General features: G+C 43.2%; 1 protein-coding gene across 4 annotated transcripts in view; it reads left to right on the forward strand.

Annotated features, from left to right (window-relative positions):
• FRMD4B (FERM domain containing 4B) overlaps positions 1 to 16,112 on the forward strand; it is a 320,241-nt gene that overhangs the window by 211,446 nt on the left and 92,683 nt on the right. For all 4 annotated transcript variants that reach the window (XM_040628575.1, XM_040628574.1, XM_008703133.2 and 1 more), the window contains 2 exons: positions 4,691 to 4,783; positions 16,016 to 16,100. In XM_040628575.1, the coding sequence (XP_040484509.1) occupies positions 4,691 to 4,783; positions 16,016 to 16,100 (178 nt within the window). The remainder of the gene's footprint in view (positions 1 to 4,690; positions 4,784 to 16,015; positions 16,101 to 16,112) is intronic.

Raw genomic sequence — 16,112 nt, forward strand, 5'->3', positions numbered from 1 at the left:
ATTCCAGACAAAAGCCAGGACGAAAGCCTTGAGGTGAGACGGAGCTTGACTTTTGGGGTTTTTTATTTTATATTTTTGAGAAAGAAAAAAAAAATCTTGAATGACTGCAATATAGAGAGTAAGAAGGAAAGTGGTGCAAGTTAAATGTTGAGAGGGAGGCAGGGAGCCGATATTATAGAATTGTGGTAGCTATGGGATTTTAGGCCAGTAACTTAATATCTCCGACACTCCAGTGTTCTCTTCGGTACACTGGGCATAATACTAGTACCTCTATATAATAAGGACTGCATAAGACACATGTAATAGAATGCTAGGATTATGTATTCTTAAGTCCGGTAAGGTATGCCCCGCTCATAGCACAGGCACACACTGAAAGGAAGCTATCATGGCCATTGTTGGTATGGTAGTAAGTTCAGTGTCCAGAAGCGGGCTAAAGGATGACTAGAGTGGAATTCACTCAAGAGAATAACTACAAATGGACAGGGCAGGGCAGGTAGACTTTAGGTAGAGGGGAATGGGAGATGACATTCTAGGGAAGACTCATTTTGTGGCCCAGTGCGTGAGCATGGAAATGAATATGGTGCATTTGCTCAGTGGTGAGGAGCCTGGCCTGATGGTCGGGCAAGAGGTAAGAGGGACAAGATTGTAGGTGAGTCCTGTCTGTCATGTAGGTGGGAGAGGCACCCCTAGGCCACTGTAGGATATTTGCACAGGAATTACATGATTTATGACTGGTATTGCAAGTTCCCCAGGCTACAGGGTTCAGGATGGGCTGAAAAAGGGGGTCCTGGCCACATGGATGGCTTCTAGGAAAACTCCCAGTTCAGGTGAGCGTAACCAAACAGTGCATAAATCAGTTGTTCAGCCGTAAGACCTTCTCTTCAGAAAAAAAAAGGAATAATATGAATGACTTCCTTTAATGCCTTGAGCCACCTCCCCCCCTTGTGCTCTGGGATTTCTTTCCAAATCCTCTACTGGGAGAAGAATGTCTCACTCCAGCGTCTCCTCCAGCTATCTCGTTTGGCGACAGTGGTTGATGGTTATAGTCTTTCCAAGAAGCCTGGCTCCAAACTGTCCTCTGTCTACTCCCCTGCAAGTGACAGCAGAGTCTACTTTTGAATTATGACCAGTTTGGAAGGTGTCTTCTGGCTGTAGTTGTGTTTATTTTCAGAAGAGGTAGGAGCTGGGCTTTGGGAGGGGGAGGGAGGATTTGGCCATTTCCACCTTTCTGCGGAACAGGTCTGGAAAATTGCTTCTGTCTAAGGGTGTCTCCTTGGAATGTCTTGGTCACAAGCCTAGCTCTTTTTCTTTGTCTGGTAAATATTTTTGGAAAGTATTTTCTTTCAGCACTCTCTTTCCCCCGCCCCCCATAAAACCACTGAGTCGGATCCCTCCCAGGATGCTGTCTGAATTCAATTTCCAACTTAGATGCCACATCGGCCGTCTGCCTTTGGTGAACTCTCAACAGAGTAAGACAAAGCCGAGGGGGACATTTTGTCAATGAAACTAGCTACTGTGTATGCCCTCACGCCACAAGGCAAGAAGAGAAATGGAAAGAAAAAAAAAAAAAAAGAATTGTGCCATTACATAAGAAAAGTAGTGTTGGTGCCCAACAAAAATAAATCCATGGTCCTGTTGGAGGGTGGGGTGGAGTTCCTTGAGATGACACTTGGAAGTACCTCCTAGCGACCTGTGTGCAGAGGCAGCCTTTCACCTCTAGAGGGCAGTCTCGCCCTCCGGAGGCAGAGGCCCTGCAGTTGACCAAAATGGTTCCCATCCCCTTCAACCCACTTCATTTTTCTTTTAATTCCCTTGTTTCAAAAGGCTTTGCTGAATAAGCTTTGTTTATGAAGAAATAGCAAATAGTTTTCACAACACAGTTGTGACTTTTGATCACCATCCCATTAGATGGGTGTGAGTTGATGTGCTTTTAGACTGATACAATTCTAGTCCAGAAAAAGCTTGCTTTTGGGTTGACCTGCACAGCTTGATAGAGGTGAGTGTCTAGAGTCAACTGTCTTTTTGAGATATTGATTAGATCTAATATATTTGCTGATGGAAAAACTTGAGAAAAGCAGGTTGTCACAATAAGTGCTTTTTGATCTCATTTTAGTCTCAAAGATTATAAAACAACACATTAACCTTATTTGTATCTCAGTGATAGAGTTACGGGTAATTTTCAATTTTTTGTTCTTCTAATTTTATCTTGTTGGTGATATTATGGATGGGGTTTTTTAAGTTTATTATATTATCATTATTATTATTTTAGCAATGTCTATACCCAATGTGGGGCTCAAACTCACGACCGCAAGATCAAGAGTCATGTGCTCTTCCAACTGAGCTAGCTAGGCACCCCCGGATGGATTTTTTTTTTTTAAATCTACTTTCTGGGGTGCCTGGGTGGCTCGGTTGGTTGGGCATCTGCCTTCAGCTCAGGTCATGATCTCGGGGTCCTGGGATTGAGTCCCACATCGGGCTCCCTGCTCGGTGGGGAGCCTGCTTCTTCCTCCCCTGTTCCCCCTGCTTGTGCTCTCTCTCTCTGTCAAATAAATAAATAAAAATCTTTAAAAAAGAATCTACTTTCTAATTTATCCTTTTTAAAAAATTATTTTTACAGTATATATACATGAATGTCTTTTTATTTAAAAAAATTGAATATCGTAATTGAAGCCATTCCCTTTTGATTACCTCCCCACTTCAAATGTTGCAATTTGCTCTATAGCTCTCCAGAACTAAAAGAATTTCATCCACACATAATTGCGTTTTCAGTGTGCTTCTTTGGTTAATATAATTGGTTTATGCTGTGTATGTTATTATACAACTTGTTTTATTCATTCTTGAACATCATTCCATGCAAGTTCATGTAAATATATGTTGTGCTCTTGTAATAATGCCATATCTGTCCTGTATAAAAGCAGGAAGAACAATTCCGAATGAGTCTCATTTTCCCTAAGAAAACTTTTAAGACCTGATACTATACACTGTTTTATGTACTTAAAGACAAGTATTTGAACATGTCTGAACTGGCGTATGTCTTTCAATCAGCAATTCTAAACTGGATGAAATACAGTAGGAGAGTCCCTTACCTTCTAGCCCCCTATCTTGATAAATATATATATATATATATATATATTTTTTTTTTTTTTTTTTAAACAAGCCGTATTTCTAAGAACATCCCCTTATATCACTTATATCAGCTTATTTATCTTATAACATTCCTCCTAGGAAAGCTAGGGACCGTTATCGGAAGCCTCATCTTATAATTGCAGAAACAGTTTTTCCAGTGTTGAGACTAGTAAGTGACAGAGATCAGCCAAAAGTTATAAAACCCGATTCAACTCTCTAGTCTTCTGTATACAAAGTCCTGTATTCCAAGTCCTGGGCTCAAATCTTGGCTTCTGCTACTTTTTTTGCAAGCTTATTGTAAAATACAGCCTTAATACATAAAAACTTCCAGCTCAGTGGGCACAGAGTACCTGTTATTATTATGAGTAGCTATTATTATTAATGATTATTATTATGATTACTCTTGTTATTGTTTATGTCTACTTTTCCTATCTACTTATAATGAATACAGCTTAGAGTTTCCTGAGTTTTTTTAATTATTTATTCAAAGACCAAAAAAGGTTGGAAAATATCTTCTGGCCCATTATAGGTTTTATTATAATTCAGCACCCCACCACTCTTTGCATGTTTCTGAGCTTTCTAGAAGCAAGCAAAATGGAGTCTATGCCTTCCGGGAATATACAGACTTAAACAGACCAACTGGTTGGACAACCTTGGAAAAGTCCTGGAAACAATCCCAAGCCACAGTGTCATCCTTTGGATCCCCCAGTGGTCAGAATTTAAAGAGAACTGTTCATAGTCATGAATTTGCTGAGGCTCTTGAGTAAATAAACAAATGCATGCTTAAATATTAGGAAATCCATAATATATGAACAGAAACAACACTCAGAGAATATGTAACCCTATACTTTTTAGAAAGCTGTACTATTGTTCTTTGTGTCTGTCTGATTTCATGAAACCAGGAGTTTTCCCCTTTTTGACTATCTAAAATATTTCAGATATCATATTTAATAAGAATTTAAAGATTAATATATTAAGTTTCACCTAGTTTTTTACCTCCAAAGCTACCAGGTGGTATCAGTTTCTTGTTTATCCTCTCAGAGATATTTTATTTATGTGTGCGCGTGTGCATTTTTCAATTTAAAATGGCTATATAATGTACTCAGGTTATGCACTTTGCTTTTCCATGTAACGTCATGTCTTGGTAATTGTTCAAATAAGTTTGTAAAGATACTCTCCATCTTCTGTATGGCTTCCTTGTATGTTACTGCTCAGTTTAAATTAATTTTTTAAGCAACACCTTGCTGGACATCTTTGGGGTTTTTTGAGCCTTTTTTCTGTTACGACCATGCTACAGTAGGGAACTTTACACCTGGGCCATTTTTCACATGTGCAAATTTACCTTGATAAGTTTTTGGAAATGGACAGTCTGGTTCAGAGGCAGATGCTTTTATAACTTTGATAGTAATTGCTAAATTGGCCTCATTACCAGTTGTAACAGGTTATACGCCTGCCATCCACGTATGACAGTAACTGTTTCCCCATGGCTTTGCCAACACTTGCGTGCTATCGAACCTTCCTCTGACCTTCTGTTTAATCCTTTTTCTTTGCTTTGCCCTCACAGAGGTCAGCAGAACTGGCTACAGTTAGATCACCGAGTTCTTGACCATGATCTGCCCAAGAAGCCAGGCACCACCATTTTACATTTTGCTGTGAGGTATGTATCCATAGAAACATCCAGCATTCCCACCTCCCTTAAAAAAAAAAAAAAAAAAATCTGGTGATCAGATAGAGAATAAAAAAAGAACAGACCTATCAAAACATTATTATGTGGAAAAGATTCTCCACTGTTTCAGTCTGGAGACAAAGTTGCCATAGATACTGTGTAGAACTATTTTCTTTGAAGATGAAGGATAGGATCACTGTCCTTTGTTCCTCAAAGTCCTTTGGATCAATTTAAAGCTGGAAAACATAGGTACTTTGTTTTAATACAGAAGGCTGTTTTCAACTCAGCATACTTTAAGGATTTTTATAATTTGAAATATGGCAAACATTTACCGTTACATGTTGTGTATTAACATTTCCTAGAGACTGTGGCAAGAATTGAATTTTATACAATTTCATGCCTGAGTTTGAATAGAAGATAAAATGCAAACAAATGCTCATGGAAAGAATTATCTTAACAGCGCAGAAATCTGAATTCAGCTCGCAGGCAGAGAGATTGCTGAGAAGGATGTAAGGAGTCCTTGACTTGTTCCCTGGCTCTGCTTGGGCTGGACACTTACCCATTCCTAGGGGCCTCCATACATACTTTCTCCGGAAATGGATGTGTTCAACTCAATCAGTGATTTCTTAAAGCCATGATGGGAATAGTTTTCCACATGACATATTCACACTCTAAAATAAATAAAAGGTCGGAGAGCCTGGGTGGCTCAGTCCTTAAGCGTCTGCCTTTGGCTCAGGGCGTGATCCCGGCGTTCTGGGATCAAGCCCCACATCAGGCTCCTCCCCTGGGAGCCTGCTTCTTCCTCTCCTACTTCCCCTGCTTGTGTTCCCTCTCTCACCGGCTGTCTCTCTCTCTGTCAAATAAATAAATAAAAATCTTAAAAAAATTTTTTTTAAATAAATAAAAGGTTATAAAAAGTAACACCTGTTCCTGTACCCAGCTTGAGAAGTAACACATTCCCAATTTTGCTGAAAGCCCCTTTCTGTGCACTAGCAGCTCTCTCCCCACTACCTGAATTTGATGATAAATTTCATGATAAGCTGTTTTCCTTGTCTGAAGCCAAATATGATAAAATAAGCTAAGGTCGTAGATTTTCCAGGAATCCAAATAAGTTTTCATAAAGCTAGATCAACCTAAAGAATGTCTTTGTATTCTGAGCTTGTGTTATTTTGTGGATATTGAAGTATGCTTTGTTTGAGGCGCCTGGCTGGCTCAGTGGGTAGAGCATGTAACTCTTGATCCCTCGGTTGTGAGTTCAAGACCCATTTGGATAGTTTAGTTTAGAGGCACATGCTTTTATAATTTTGATAGCTGACTTGGAAGGAAGGAAGGAAGGAAGGAAGGAAGGAAGGAAGGAAGGAAGGAAGGAAGGAAGGAAGGAAGGGGAGGGAGAGAGAGGAAGAAAGAAAAGAAAGGAAAGAAGAAAGAAAGAAAGAAAGAAAGAAAGAAAGAAAGAAAGAAAGAAAGAAAGAAAGAAAGAAAGGATGGATGATTTGTTTTATGACATAGTAGTGGAAGCTTCTTCTTTTTCTTTTTTTTGGAATTTTTATACTATGATTACCTGGCAAAATCATGTTGATTTACACAATTTTTTAAAACTTCAGTCTGCTCCATGAAACCCAAAAGTATGATAATAAGATGTCCTACCTTTTTTTAAACATCTTTTTTTTTTGTATGACTTGTGATTGCCAACAGTAGCTGCTCCTTATTCAGGAAATAAAGTATTGACAATCCCCAATTTGTTTTTTGCCTTTTGCCTTGATATCTGGCTTGGAATTTCTTTCATACCACCAGACATGTTTTTGAAACCCAGGAAGTAGGTAGCATAAACGGTGATTTGTCCAGAAGCATAGCTGGTGTGGAGAAATGTGCGGAAATCCTAAAGAAAAACATAGGAGTTTCCTGGAAAGAGTATGGTGTGAGTGCTTGTGTTCTTGGAAATGGGAGAAAAAGGCAAACACAAACTAAGAAGCAGTAGGAAAAAGTGTGTATTCGTCATTAAACAGGGGTCAGAGCATAGAGAAATTTTAATCTTATGTGTGAAAAATGGTTCAACATACGTCAATACATTTTTCACCAAAAATTATATTTTCATTGTAAACATTTCAAATTCTATGAACTTACTCTTGCCCAGCCTTTCCCCCCTCCCTCCACCCCTGACACCCTTCCCTTCTCAGAGAAAAATAAGGATGACACGTTGCTTGATGACTGACTTTGTTTTTACCTGGAGATTTCTCCCCTTGTGTCTGTAAAAATCCACTTTGTTTGCACTTTCATAATGTAGGGGTCTAGTCTCCTATGAAGCACTTAGGCTGTTTCCAATTATGTATATTTTAATGCAGGCTGTGGTTAAGATCGTTGCATTTGCATCTTTGCACGCACGTGTGTTTCTCACGCGGAATAAGCAGTCAGCAAAATCCTCTGTCTTTGGAGAATTTAACAAGTACCATTTATTTAGTTATCCGATTGTGAACTCCTCTGACAGCTGATATCTGGTCTAGTTTTGGTCTCAAAATACCAGGGGAGAAAACTCTGTCTTCCCTTCTATTCAGTCATTCGTAAGGCGGCTCTGTCTTCTGGAAGCGTGTTCCAGAGATGCCCGAGCAGCCTGCTACTTGTTCCGTGAGTTTCAGCACTTACTTGAGCGTTATCTCAAGTGTCCCATAATCACATCACATGACTTTCCCTTAACTCCTTGCGTGTTTAAAACCCTTATCGAGTTCTTAATTATTCACTTAATTTTTCCTCCCAACAGTATAGTGAGATCATAATAGTCTTTGTTATTATTCCAATTAAGTACTTGTTACTCCAACTGAATTAAAGAGATAATAAAGCAAAAGCACCAAAGAATGAAGTGAACTGACGGAGGTCGCTCCGCGGAATGTTCTTTGGAGGGCTCACGAAGGGGGTTCTAGGCGCCCCAGTGAAGTCTGGTGCCTTTCAGAGGGCTTCTAGCCTCTTCTTTTGAGAGAACAGAACTGTTGGTGAGCTTATGGGGACATAGACACCATCACCAACCCTTGAAGCTGCCTGTGTTGGCAACAATTTTAGTCATTGAAGAATAGAACCAAAGAGAGCTTTCGGTTCTGTTTGGACATTGGTCACCACAGGAGCCTCCGGAAATACACCAGACCTCTTTTTTTTTCCGATCGAAGTATAATTGGCACACAATGTTACATTAGTTGCAGGTGTACAACACGGTGATTTGAGGAGCCCATGCATTATCCAGTGCTCATCACAAACGTAGCTGCCGTCTGTCACCATGCGACGCTGTTACGATACCATGGGCTGCAGGCCTCTGCTGTGCTTTCCGTCCCCGTGACTTCTTCGTTCTGTAACTGGAAGCCATCACCGAGGTGCAGTCACGAAGCAGTGATGCACAATGACAAAGGATTCCCCACAGTGGTAGCGCATTGCAAGGACGTGCCTCACAGTTATTTTCATTGCCAACAGTTAGAAATATCAAAATGCTGACAATGAAGTTTAGGTTCAGTAAGTTACGGCATTCTTACGGTGAACAATTGGCCACTTTAATAAAAGAGATTAGTTGCTTTTTTTTTTAAGTACGTTGCATGTCAGTGTTTCCCCACAGAGAGAAGGGGTGCGTATCTGAATCATCCTAGGAATTTTTCAAACTAGACAATCATACCCGTCCAACCCCCAAATCCCCCACATTCCTGGCCCAGATTCTGATCCAGTCCACTAGAGATGGTAAATGTGGTCTTGTTCCAGTAAGTTGTGACAAATAAAGAGACATCGGGATAGAAAGTGAGTTTGCAAAATGCTATAAAAATATAAGAAAATATCATTTTTTAAAAAATTGTAGTGTTTATGAGAAAGAAAAAACCATACAGTTTTGCTCTCTCACTCTTGATATGTGGCATTAACCATGAGGCAGGCACTGGGCTAAATATTTGACGTCCATTGTCTCACTTGAGTTCTGAGCTAAACACTGGGGTCCTGCAGGTCTGGGAGAGGGGGTGACTTTCTCTTGGTTAATTCCCACCAGGGCACAGGGAGCAGCTCAGAAACACAGGCTGCTTCTGCGTGGAAGAAAGAAAACACTGAAGGTGAAGGGCACTTAGCGTTCCCTTTATGAACTTCCGGATTAAACCTTTGTCTTTTCAGTTGCAAAAGCTCAGTGATAGTGCGAAATACTCATGTGACACCTGGGTGTAGAGACGCCCCATAATTTATCTATGCACCATAATTCATTGAACCAGTTCTCCATTTCCATGTGAGTCCAAACTCCCCCAGGTTGCTGGGGGACTTCTCCATGGGGAGGCGGGGGTGGGGGGGGCTTGTTATTTGCTGCTGTAAATTATCTTCTGCAAACGCATGGGCCTCTTTGGTAATGCAGCCCAGATGTGAGCATTGGAAAAGCTTGATAGTGAATGCGCTTGCAAGCATTTAAATCAGAGAGCAGGGCCTTGGCGTGACCTCACTGGAAAAGCTCGCATTCCCTCAGGGGAGGGCAGGCGGAGGTGGGTCAGGCTGGTACCACCCAGCTCCACCAGAGCAGCGTCTCAGCGTCTTTTACTCCCTTCTTCCACTACTTGTTGCTTCCCCCCTCCTCCCCTTCTGCTCTTCCCTCTCCTGCCCCTTTTCCTCCTCCTCAAGTCCCCTCTGCTGTGCCCTAGGGCTATAAGGGACCACTCAGAGATACCCCTAAACCATCATCGGTGACACTCAGGGCTGAGAACTCCCTGCATTACTTGGAGAGTTCTGGCAGAAATGTGGGGGATGGAAGGGAAACTGCTACCTTTCTGCCAAAATTGTTGCAAACGTGGAGCCTTTGAAAAACTTTGAAAGTGCTGTCAGCACTCAAGGAAGCATCATGGCTCTAACGTGTGGGTCCCCATCACTCCACCTGACTTTTTTTTTTAAGAAAGCCAAATATATGGAATACAACACAGCAGGTAAAAACAAAGACTCTGATGAAAAAAAGAGATTTAATGTGGAAAGACACCCCCAATATATTCAAGCAGGCCACAAAACATGTTGTGACATGATTACACTTAGGGGAAATACATGAGTAGGAAGGAGTAGGGAAAAAGTTTAAAATGTTACCAGTAGTTGATCTCTGGGTAGAATGATTCTGGGAATGATTTCTCTTTCTTTTTGTTAATCTATATATATTTTCCTACAATGAACACATTACTTAAGCATTTTTTTAGTGCAAACAGCAGTTAGTGTCTGGGTAGAATGATTATGGGAATGATTTTTTTCTTCTTTTTGTTAATCTCTATATATTTTTTCCTATGATGAACACATTACTTAAGCATTTTTTTTTTAATGCAAAGAGTAGTTAATCTCTGGGTAGAATGATTATGGGAATGATTTTTTTTTTTTTTGGTCTTTTTGCTTATCTCTCTGTATTTTTTTCCTGCAATGAACACATTACTTAAGCATTTTTTTTTAATGCAAGCATTAGGATTGATAAAAGGAAGAGAAATTAGAATGTTTGTGAGAGGCTAGCCATGAGTTATTTTAAAGCTATCAAAGAGTAGGAAACTTACAATAAGCACAGGACAGGAAGGTTTATCTCTTCGCGGAGGAATGTGATCAAACGCCCAGAGGAATAACTGGTTCCTCCTACTGTGGGCCCAGCAGAGGCTCTTCAAGGCAGGATGTGAGGTGAGCAGGAGCTCTGGGCCACCCACCACACTCCCATCTGAGTGGGCCATATCCCAGAACCTAGAGGATGTGACTGTTGGTTGCCTTAATATTGACTGTGACCACCTAAGCAGCATAACCCATTCTTGACCTTCCAGGCACTTGGTTAGAGACCTCCATCGGTGAGGCTCCAACATCCTAATTCATACGAGAGCTCCAGAAAGACCCCGAACCCTTCAAAACTCGTGCTCGGTCCCGATTCCAGTTTCTTACAGGATTATATATCTCAGTGTGCTTTCTGATCAAATATCAGACATTGTTCATGGGACTCGGCTTGCTCTCCTCTGTAGTCTGTCCTCAGGGTGGCATCGAAAGGGCGGAAGAAAGGAATGAGTAAGGAGTGCAAAAAGTTGTAGCGTGCAGAAGTTAAAGCTTGGCCTTCAGCGCAGAGTTTCTTAACAGGGGACCTTTTGACATTTGGGGCAGGTAATTCTTTGTCGTGGGAAGCTACGCGGGGGTGTGGGATGGTCTCAGCATCCCGGGCATCGGCCTCCTAGATGCCAGTACACCCTCCAAGTCAGGGTGATCCAGAAATGTCTTCCACACTGCCCACTGCGTCCCCACTCCGCCCACGGAGACCCAGTGCTGTAGCATCGCTCCTGGGTTCGAATCCCAGCTCTGCCATTTATCCGCTCTGTGGCTTATTTTCTTCACATGTAAAATGGACCTTGTTGTTGGAGGATTAAACCTCTAAGAACATATAATGTAGACCCTCAGTAAATGTTAACGATTTTCATGATATAAATGACAGAGGCTGCCTTCATCACATATGGAACGGGTTAAAAAAAAAAAAAAAAGAATTCCATAATGTGATATACGGTCTGCGAATGTGGAAGGTTTGGGACTGTCTGGCTTAGGTCAGACCCATTCACATTCGCCCTGGGTGGAAGATCTCATCGTTCGTCTTTGTCATTCACAGTGCCTGGCCGTTCCCCCCACCACCACCCGCCATCTTCCCTCTCCTGCCTCCCTTTCTGCCTCCTTCTCAAAGCCTGCGTCCCTACTTTGCTCGTGGAGGACAGGAGCAGGCTGTTTTGCAATTGGGAAGGGAAGAAGCAACACTTGGATACTTATGGGCTGCCTGGGGCAGAAGACTTCCTTGAAACCCTTTCGGACAGGTCACAGCAAGGCCCTTACCCTCCTGGGCCTCCAGCCCTTCCCCAGGGAACTCAGAAAGAGCCACACCGTGGTAGTGAACAACCGGGCAGGTTCTTACAGGCTTATCTGGAGGGCCCTCGCTGGTTCTCCTAGAGAGGCCTGGAAATTCAGAAGTGAAGGAGGGACTTTTGGCAGGGGAGCACATTGTGGAAGCAAACAGTGCTTTCCTTGGGGAATTCTCCCAGGCTGCACCCCTCCCAGAGATGAAAGGAGCAGCTGGGACTCCCACGAGCCCTGCATAATAGCTCAGAGAAAGTACAGTATACTTCAATTACACTGCTGTCTTCAGCATGCATTATAAAGTGAGACGATGAGGTTGCAGGGTCATTACAAGCAATAAGCAGAGATCTCCCTGCTCAGAACGTGGACTGGGATCTGATAGGAATCTCCTTGGGCCCGAGGCTGCGGTGAGTGCCAGAAATTACCTGCGATGACTGACCAAAACCCAGAAGGAGGCCCTCACTGGACGCCAGTCACAAGCTCAGCATTGTTCAGAATGCGAAGTCATTGAGCAATTCTTGCCCGATTCACCGTCTTTGAAGATATCACTGAGACATAAGGAAGGCCTTGGAAAATGAAATATGCTCAGTTGCAGAGAACAAGTCGTAACTGGTCAGAAGGACTTTTATTTCACAGCATTTTCCCGTTCTGGGTAAAATAGACACTTGGGGGGAGCATTGTGTCCTTGAGAGAAAGCACTTAGGAAGGATACCTGATAAAGTTTTAAAAAGCTCCTCAGCATAGCGAATGCCTGTTATTATAGTCCCATCCATAGAAGAAGAGGAATATCGTAATAGTATGCCCGCCGCTTATTGGCTGCTGAACGGCATGCCATTCACTATGTTGAACACATTTAAGACATCTCATGGCTCTGGGATGTGGGGCAGGTGAAGCAGGGGAGCACTGAGAGGCTGGACAGCCGGCTCAAAGCCCGAGGACCAGGCTCTCTCCCCAACTCCATGGTGTTGACTTTTGGTCACCATGAATAAATGCCCCAAGAAGAAAATATTGGCCACCTACATGTAAGTGACTTATTGAAGAAAGGCCCATTCCAAACAATTCCCGTGTTCTGTGTTTTGACATACCTGTGTTGTCATCGGGCCGACAGGCCCACCTGCTCCCCAGGCCATCTTTGTCACATCCCTGAAATGTGATGTTCTGTTATCCTTGCTAAACGTTTAGGTGAACAACTGTCCTGTCAGGAAGGGACAAAGATGGCTCCTGGGGGGTGGAAGGAGCACACAAATTAGAGACAAAACCTCTCCAGGCAAATTCTCTTTTCCAAGAAATTGTACTTATTAAGCTGTATGAGGTTTGTCTCTGAAACATATGCGTAGTCAAAAAGCCTGAGCTCATTTCAGGGCTGAAAATTGAACCGTGGGCTTCAACTGCACAAAATCTTGGTGAAATCACTCACAGTAAGTGTGCAGAAAGGAAACCGTATCCTTTTGCCAAAAGGGGGCTGAAACAAAAGGTCTTTATTTTATGAGTCTGAGAGAGTTCGTTTTATTTCATTAAGAAGCCCTAGATTCTGTTTTCACTTCAGGATACATGTTGATAGGTGTGCCTAGGGAGCTACTCTCCCAAAGGACGGTACACACTTTTCATACACTCCATAAATATGAAGTCGTTACAGTGGCCACCTTGTGGGAGAGATGGGATTCTGGTTTGAGAGAGCAGGTAATCAGACACCAAAGAAGAAAGGTAGAAGGCAGCAGGGCAGGTTGCCAGAAAGTGGTGGGAAACAAGATAGGGATCTGTTTACTGGAACGAAGGTACAGTCAGGGACTTGGGCTTCGGAAACAAGGTGAACCCAGTTTCTGGTACAAAGCTATCAGTTCAGAGTTGGGCCAGCCACAAGCTGATTTGGGGCCGAGCCACCCAGCTCCCTGCATGTGGTTTCTTAAATTCTTGAAGCTTAGCAAGAGGACTGGTCTGGCTAATATGTCTTCTTCCTAGAATGGCTTTCCTCCCTTGGCTACCTGGTGAACTCATGCTTTCTTTAAGACTCAGCTCAATTGTCCAAGGGGACATTTCGTGTCCTGTGACACTTAGTGCTACGGATTTCAGCTTGGCAGCCTTCTCCCTGTTGATTCATAAGCCGAGTTAATTGCATCCCTCCTTCGGGCCCCATGGCATTGTGTGCCTGTTACGTTTCATTGTGATTGTTATGGTAGGAAGGCATTATGTCACATCTGTTTGGAATGTGAACTTTGAAGTCTGACAGGCCTCAGTTCAAATCATGGCTCCTCCACTTCCTACCTGTATGGCTTGGAGAAGATGACACGTCCATCTCTCCATTTCCTCATCTGTGAAATAGGTTCATAAGTTCACTACCTGTAGCATCTGGTTATACTGAAGATGAAGGGACATGGTTGTTGAGACTGAAATGAGACAGCATATGGAAAGCGCTTAGCAGGGGCTCAGGGGATCGTACCTGGCACACTGCTGCTGCCCCTTCAGGAAACCTGCTCCTGTGACCTCAGCTGACAGGGATAAAAGTACCTGTAGAAGCAAAGAGAGCAGGCAACTGCCACCACCACCACCAGTTGAACTGGAAGGTCCTTCAGGATGCAGCCATTGAGTTAACTGGCCTGGAAAGAAGAGTGCTCAACCCCAGAGAGGCTCCTTATACCGGATAAGAAGTGGACCAACCAAATACATGTGATCCCTCAAAGGGAGTGACAGAGAAACCACGGAAGCAGAGGGAGGCACGAAGCAGAAGCCACCAGTAGGAGAAAGAAGGGCAAGTCAGCAGCAGGAGCTGAGGGACACAAAGCCAGGGGGACCCTGAGGCCAGCTGCCAAGGCACCCGAAGGCCTGGGATCTTAATTCAAAGCTGGAGTCACTTCCCCTGGAGCCACACAGCATTCCATTCCAGAGAATGGGTTTTTTATTAACAATTGTTAATATTTATTGAGTGTTTTCCATATTTCATCTCCTTTAGTCCTTTCAAGACTCCCCCAAACCATGAGATGAGTGCAATAGTGATACCCATTTTAGAAGAGACACAAAGAAGCTGATGAAGTTGCCCAAGGCCCCACAGCTAATAAAGGATGGAGGAAGGGAGTCCCTATCTCGATCTGATTCCCAAGCTTGTCCCCCCCCCCGCCCCCGCCCCACATTCTCCTCCCTGTCTGAGTCCTTCACTTTCCTTTCTCCCAAACTAGCCATCGTCAGTCTTCGTTAATCTCACTTATGAGATAAGTAAGGAAAAATAGAAAGGATTTATTCTCTTTCTGGAACTCCCCTTGATGATTCAACATTAGAGGTGGAATTTTTCAAATGATTTTGCCATCTCCGTGATAAAATCATCCGTGGTCCTTTTCAGTTGCATTTATTTATCCAACATTCTGTCCTTGTTGGGAGGAAGGGGGTGAGGAACAGATGCCCAACGCCTGTCATGATGGTGCAGAGCTAAGGTCTGGCTCCCCGAGCCACTTTAGCCCTGGTTGATCTTAACTCTCACCAGAGAGCAAGTTTCTCTTCCAGAAGCCGAGCTGAGAGCTGTCTTGGGGCATTGGGTCTTTCCATGCATTATTCATCAAGCAAGGCTCCGAACTTGAGAAAAACTTCTGTGCCTCGTCTGTCCCGCTCACCCACCCAGAGCGGAGCGTTCACGGGCCAGCCTCATCAGTCGGACATTTTGAAAACAGAGCTGTGAAGGACTCCCCTCCCCTCCTTACATGGGGCTGTTGGAGCTCTCCTTAGAGCAGGGACTAAAGCCCAGGAAAGGGGGTGGGGAGAGGCCCAGAATACTCTGATTTGCATGAAAAAAAGTCCAAGGTTAAGTGCTACTGAGGGCTTGGCTTTCAGCCAAGAGAAAACCCTGGCCTGGAAGGATGACAGGGAAGGAGCAGGGTGTGATTGAAATTTGCATGGTGGATGCAGGCAAGGGGGGCCTGGGGCCCTCACACCCTCACACCCACCTCAAGTCTGAAAACCAGAGCAGACATCAGCGTTCCATTATATAGGTCTTACTCAGTCACCTTCTACTTTCTACTTCTACTTCCGCCTGGGCTTTGTTTTGAAGCTGCCTGAGGTATGACAAGCTCCCAGAACACGTGTCCAAGAATGATCCACACAGATAAAGCTGGGTTTGCAGTTGGGTACCATTTTGGATTTCTCTTGAATTCCCCGTCCAACACACAAAAACTTTCTGTTAAGAGATTTTATCTGCATATATGCCTACATTCATATAAATGTGTATGTACATACATGTAGACATATATGTGTGTTACAGATTTCTTTTGAAGGGGAAAAAAAAGCACATCTGTTTCCTAGTTCCTCAAAATCCACTCCGCTTTTGGGGAAGCTAAATGAGGACACGACATCATGCCGAAAGAGGGAAAGAAATCTGAAGAAACCAACTTCTGTACTATTTTTCAGGTTTTACATTGAGAGCATATCGTTTTTAAAGGATAAAACCACCGTGGAGCTGTTTTTCCTGAATGCAAAGTCCTGTGTGCACAAGGTAAGATGCCCC

This window comes from Ursus maritimus, unplaced genomic scaffold, assembly GCF_017311325.1.
Source record: "Ursus maritimus isolate PB19 unplaced genomic scaffold, ASM1731132v1 scaffold_14, whole genome shotgun sequence".
NCBI lineage: Eukaryota > Metazoa > Chordata > Mammalia > Carnivora > Ursidae > Ursus > Ursus maritimus.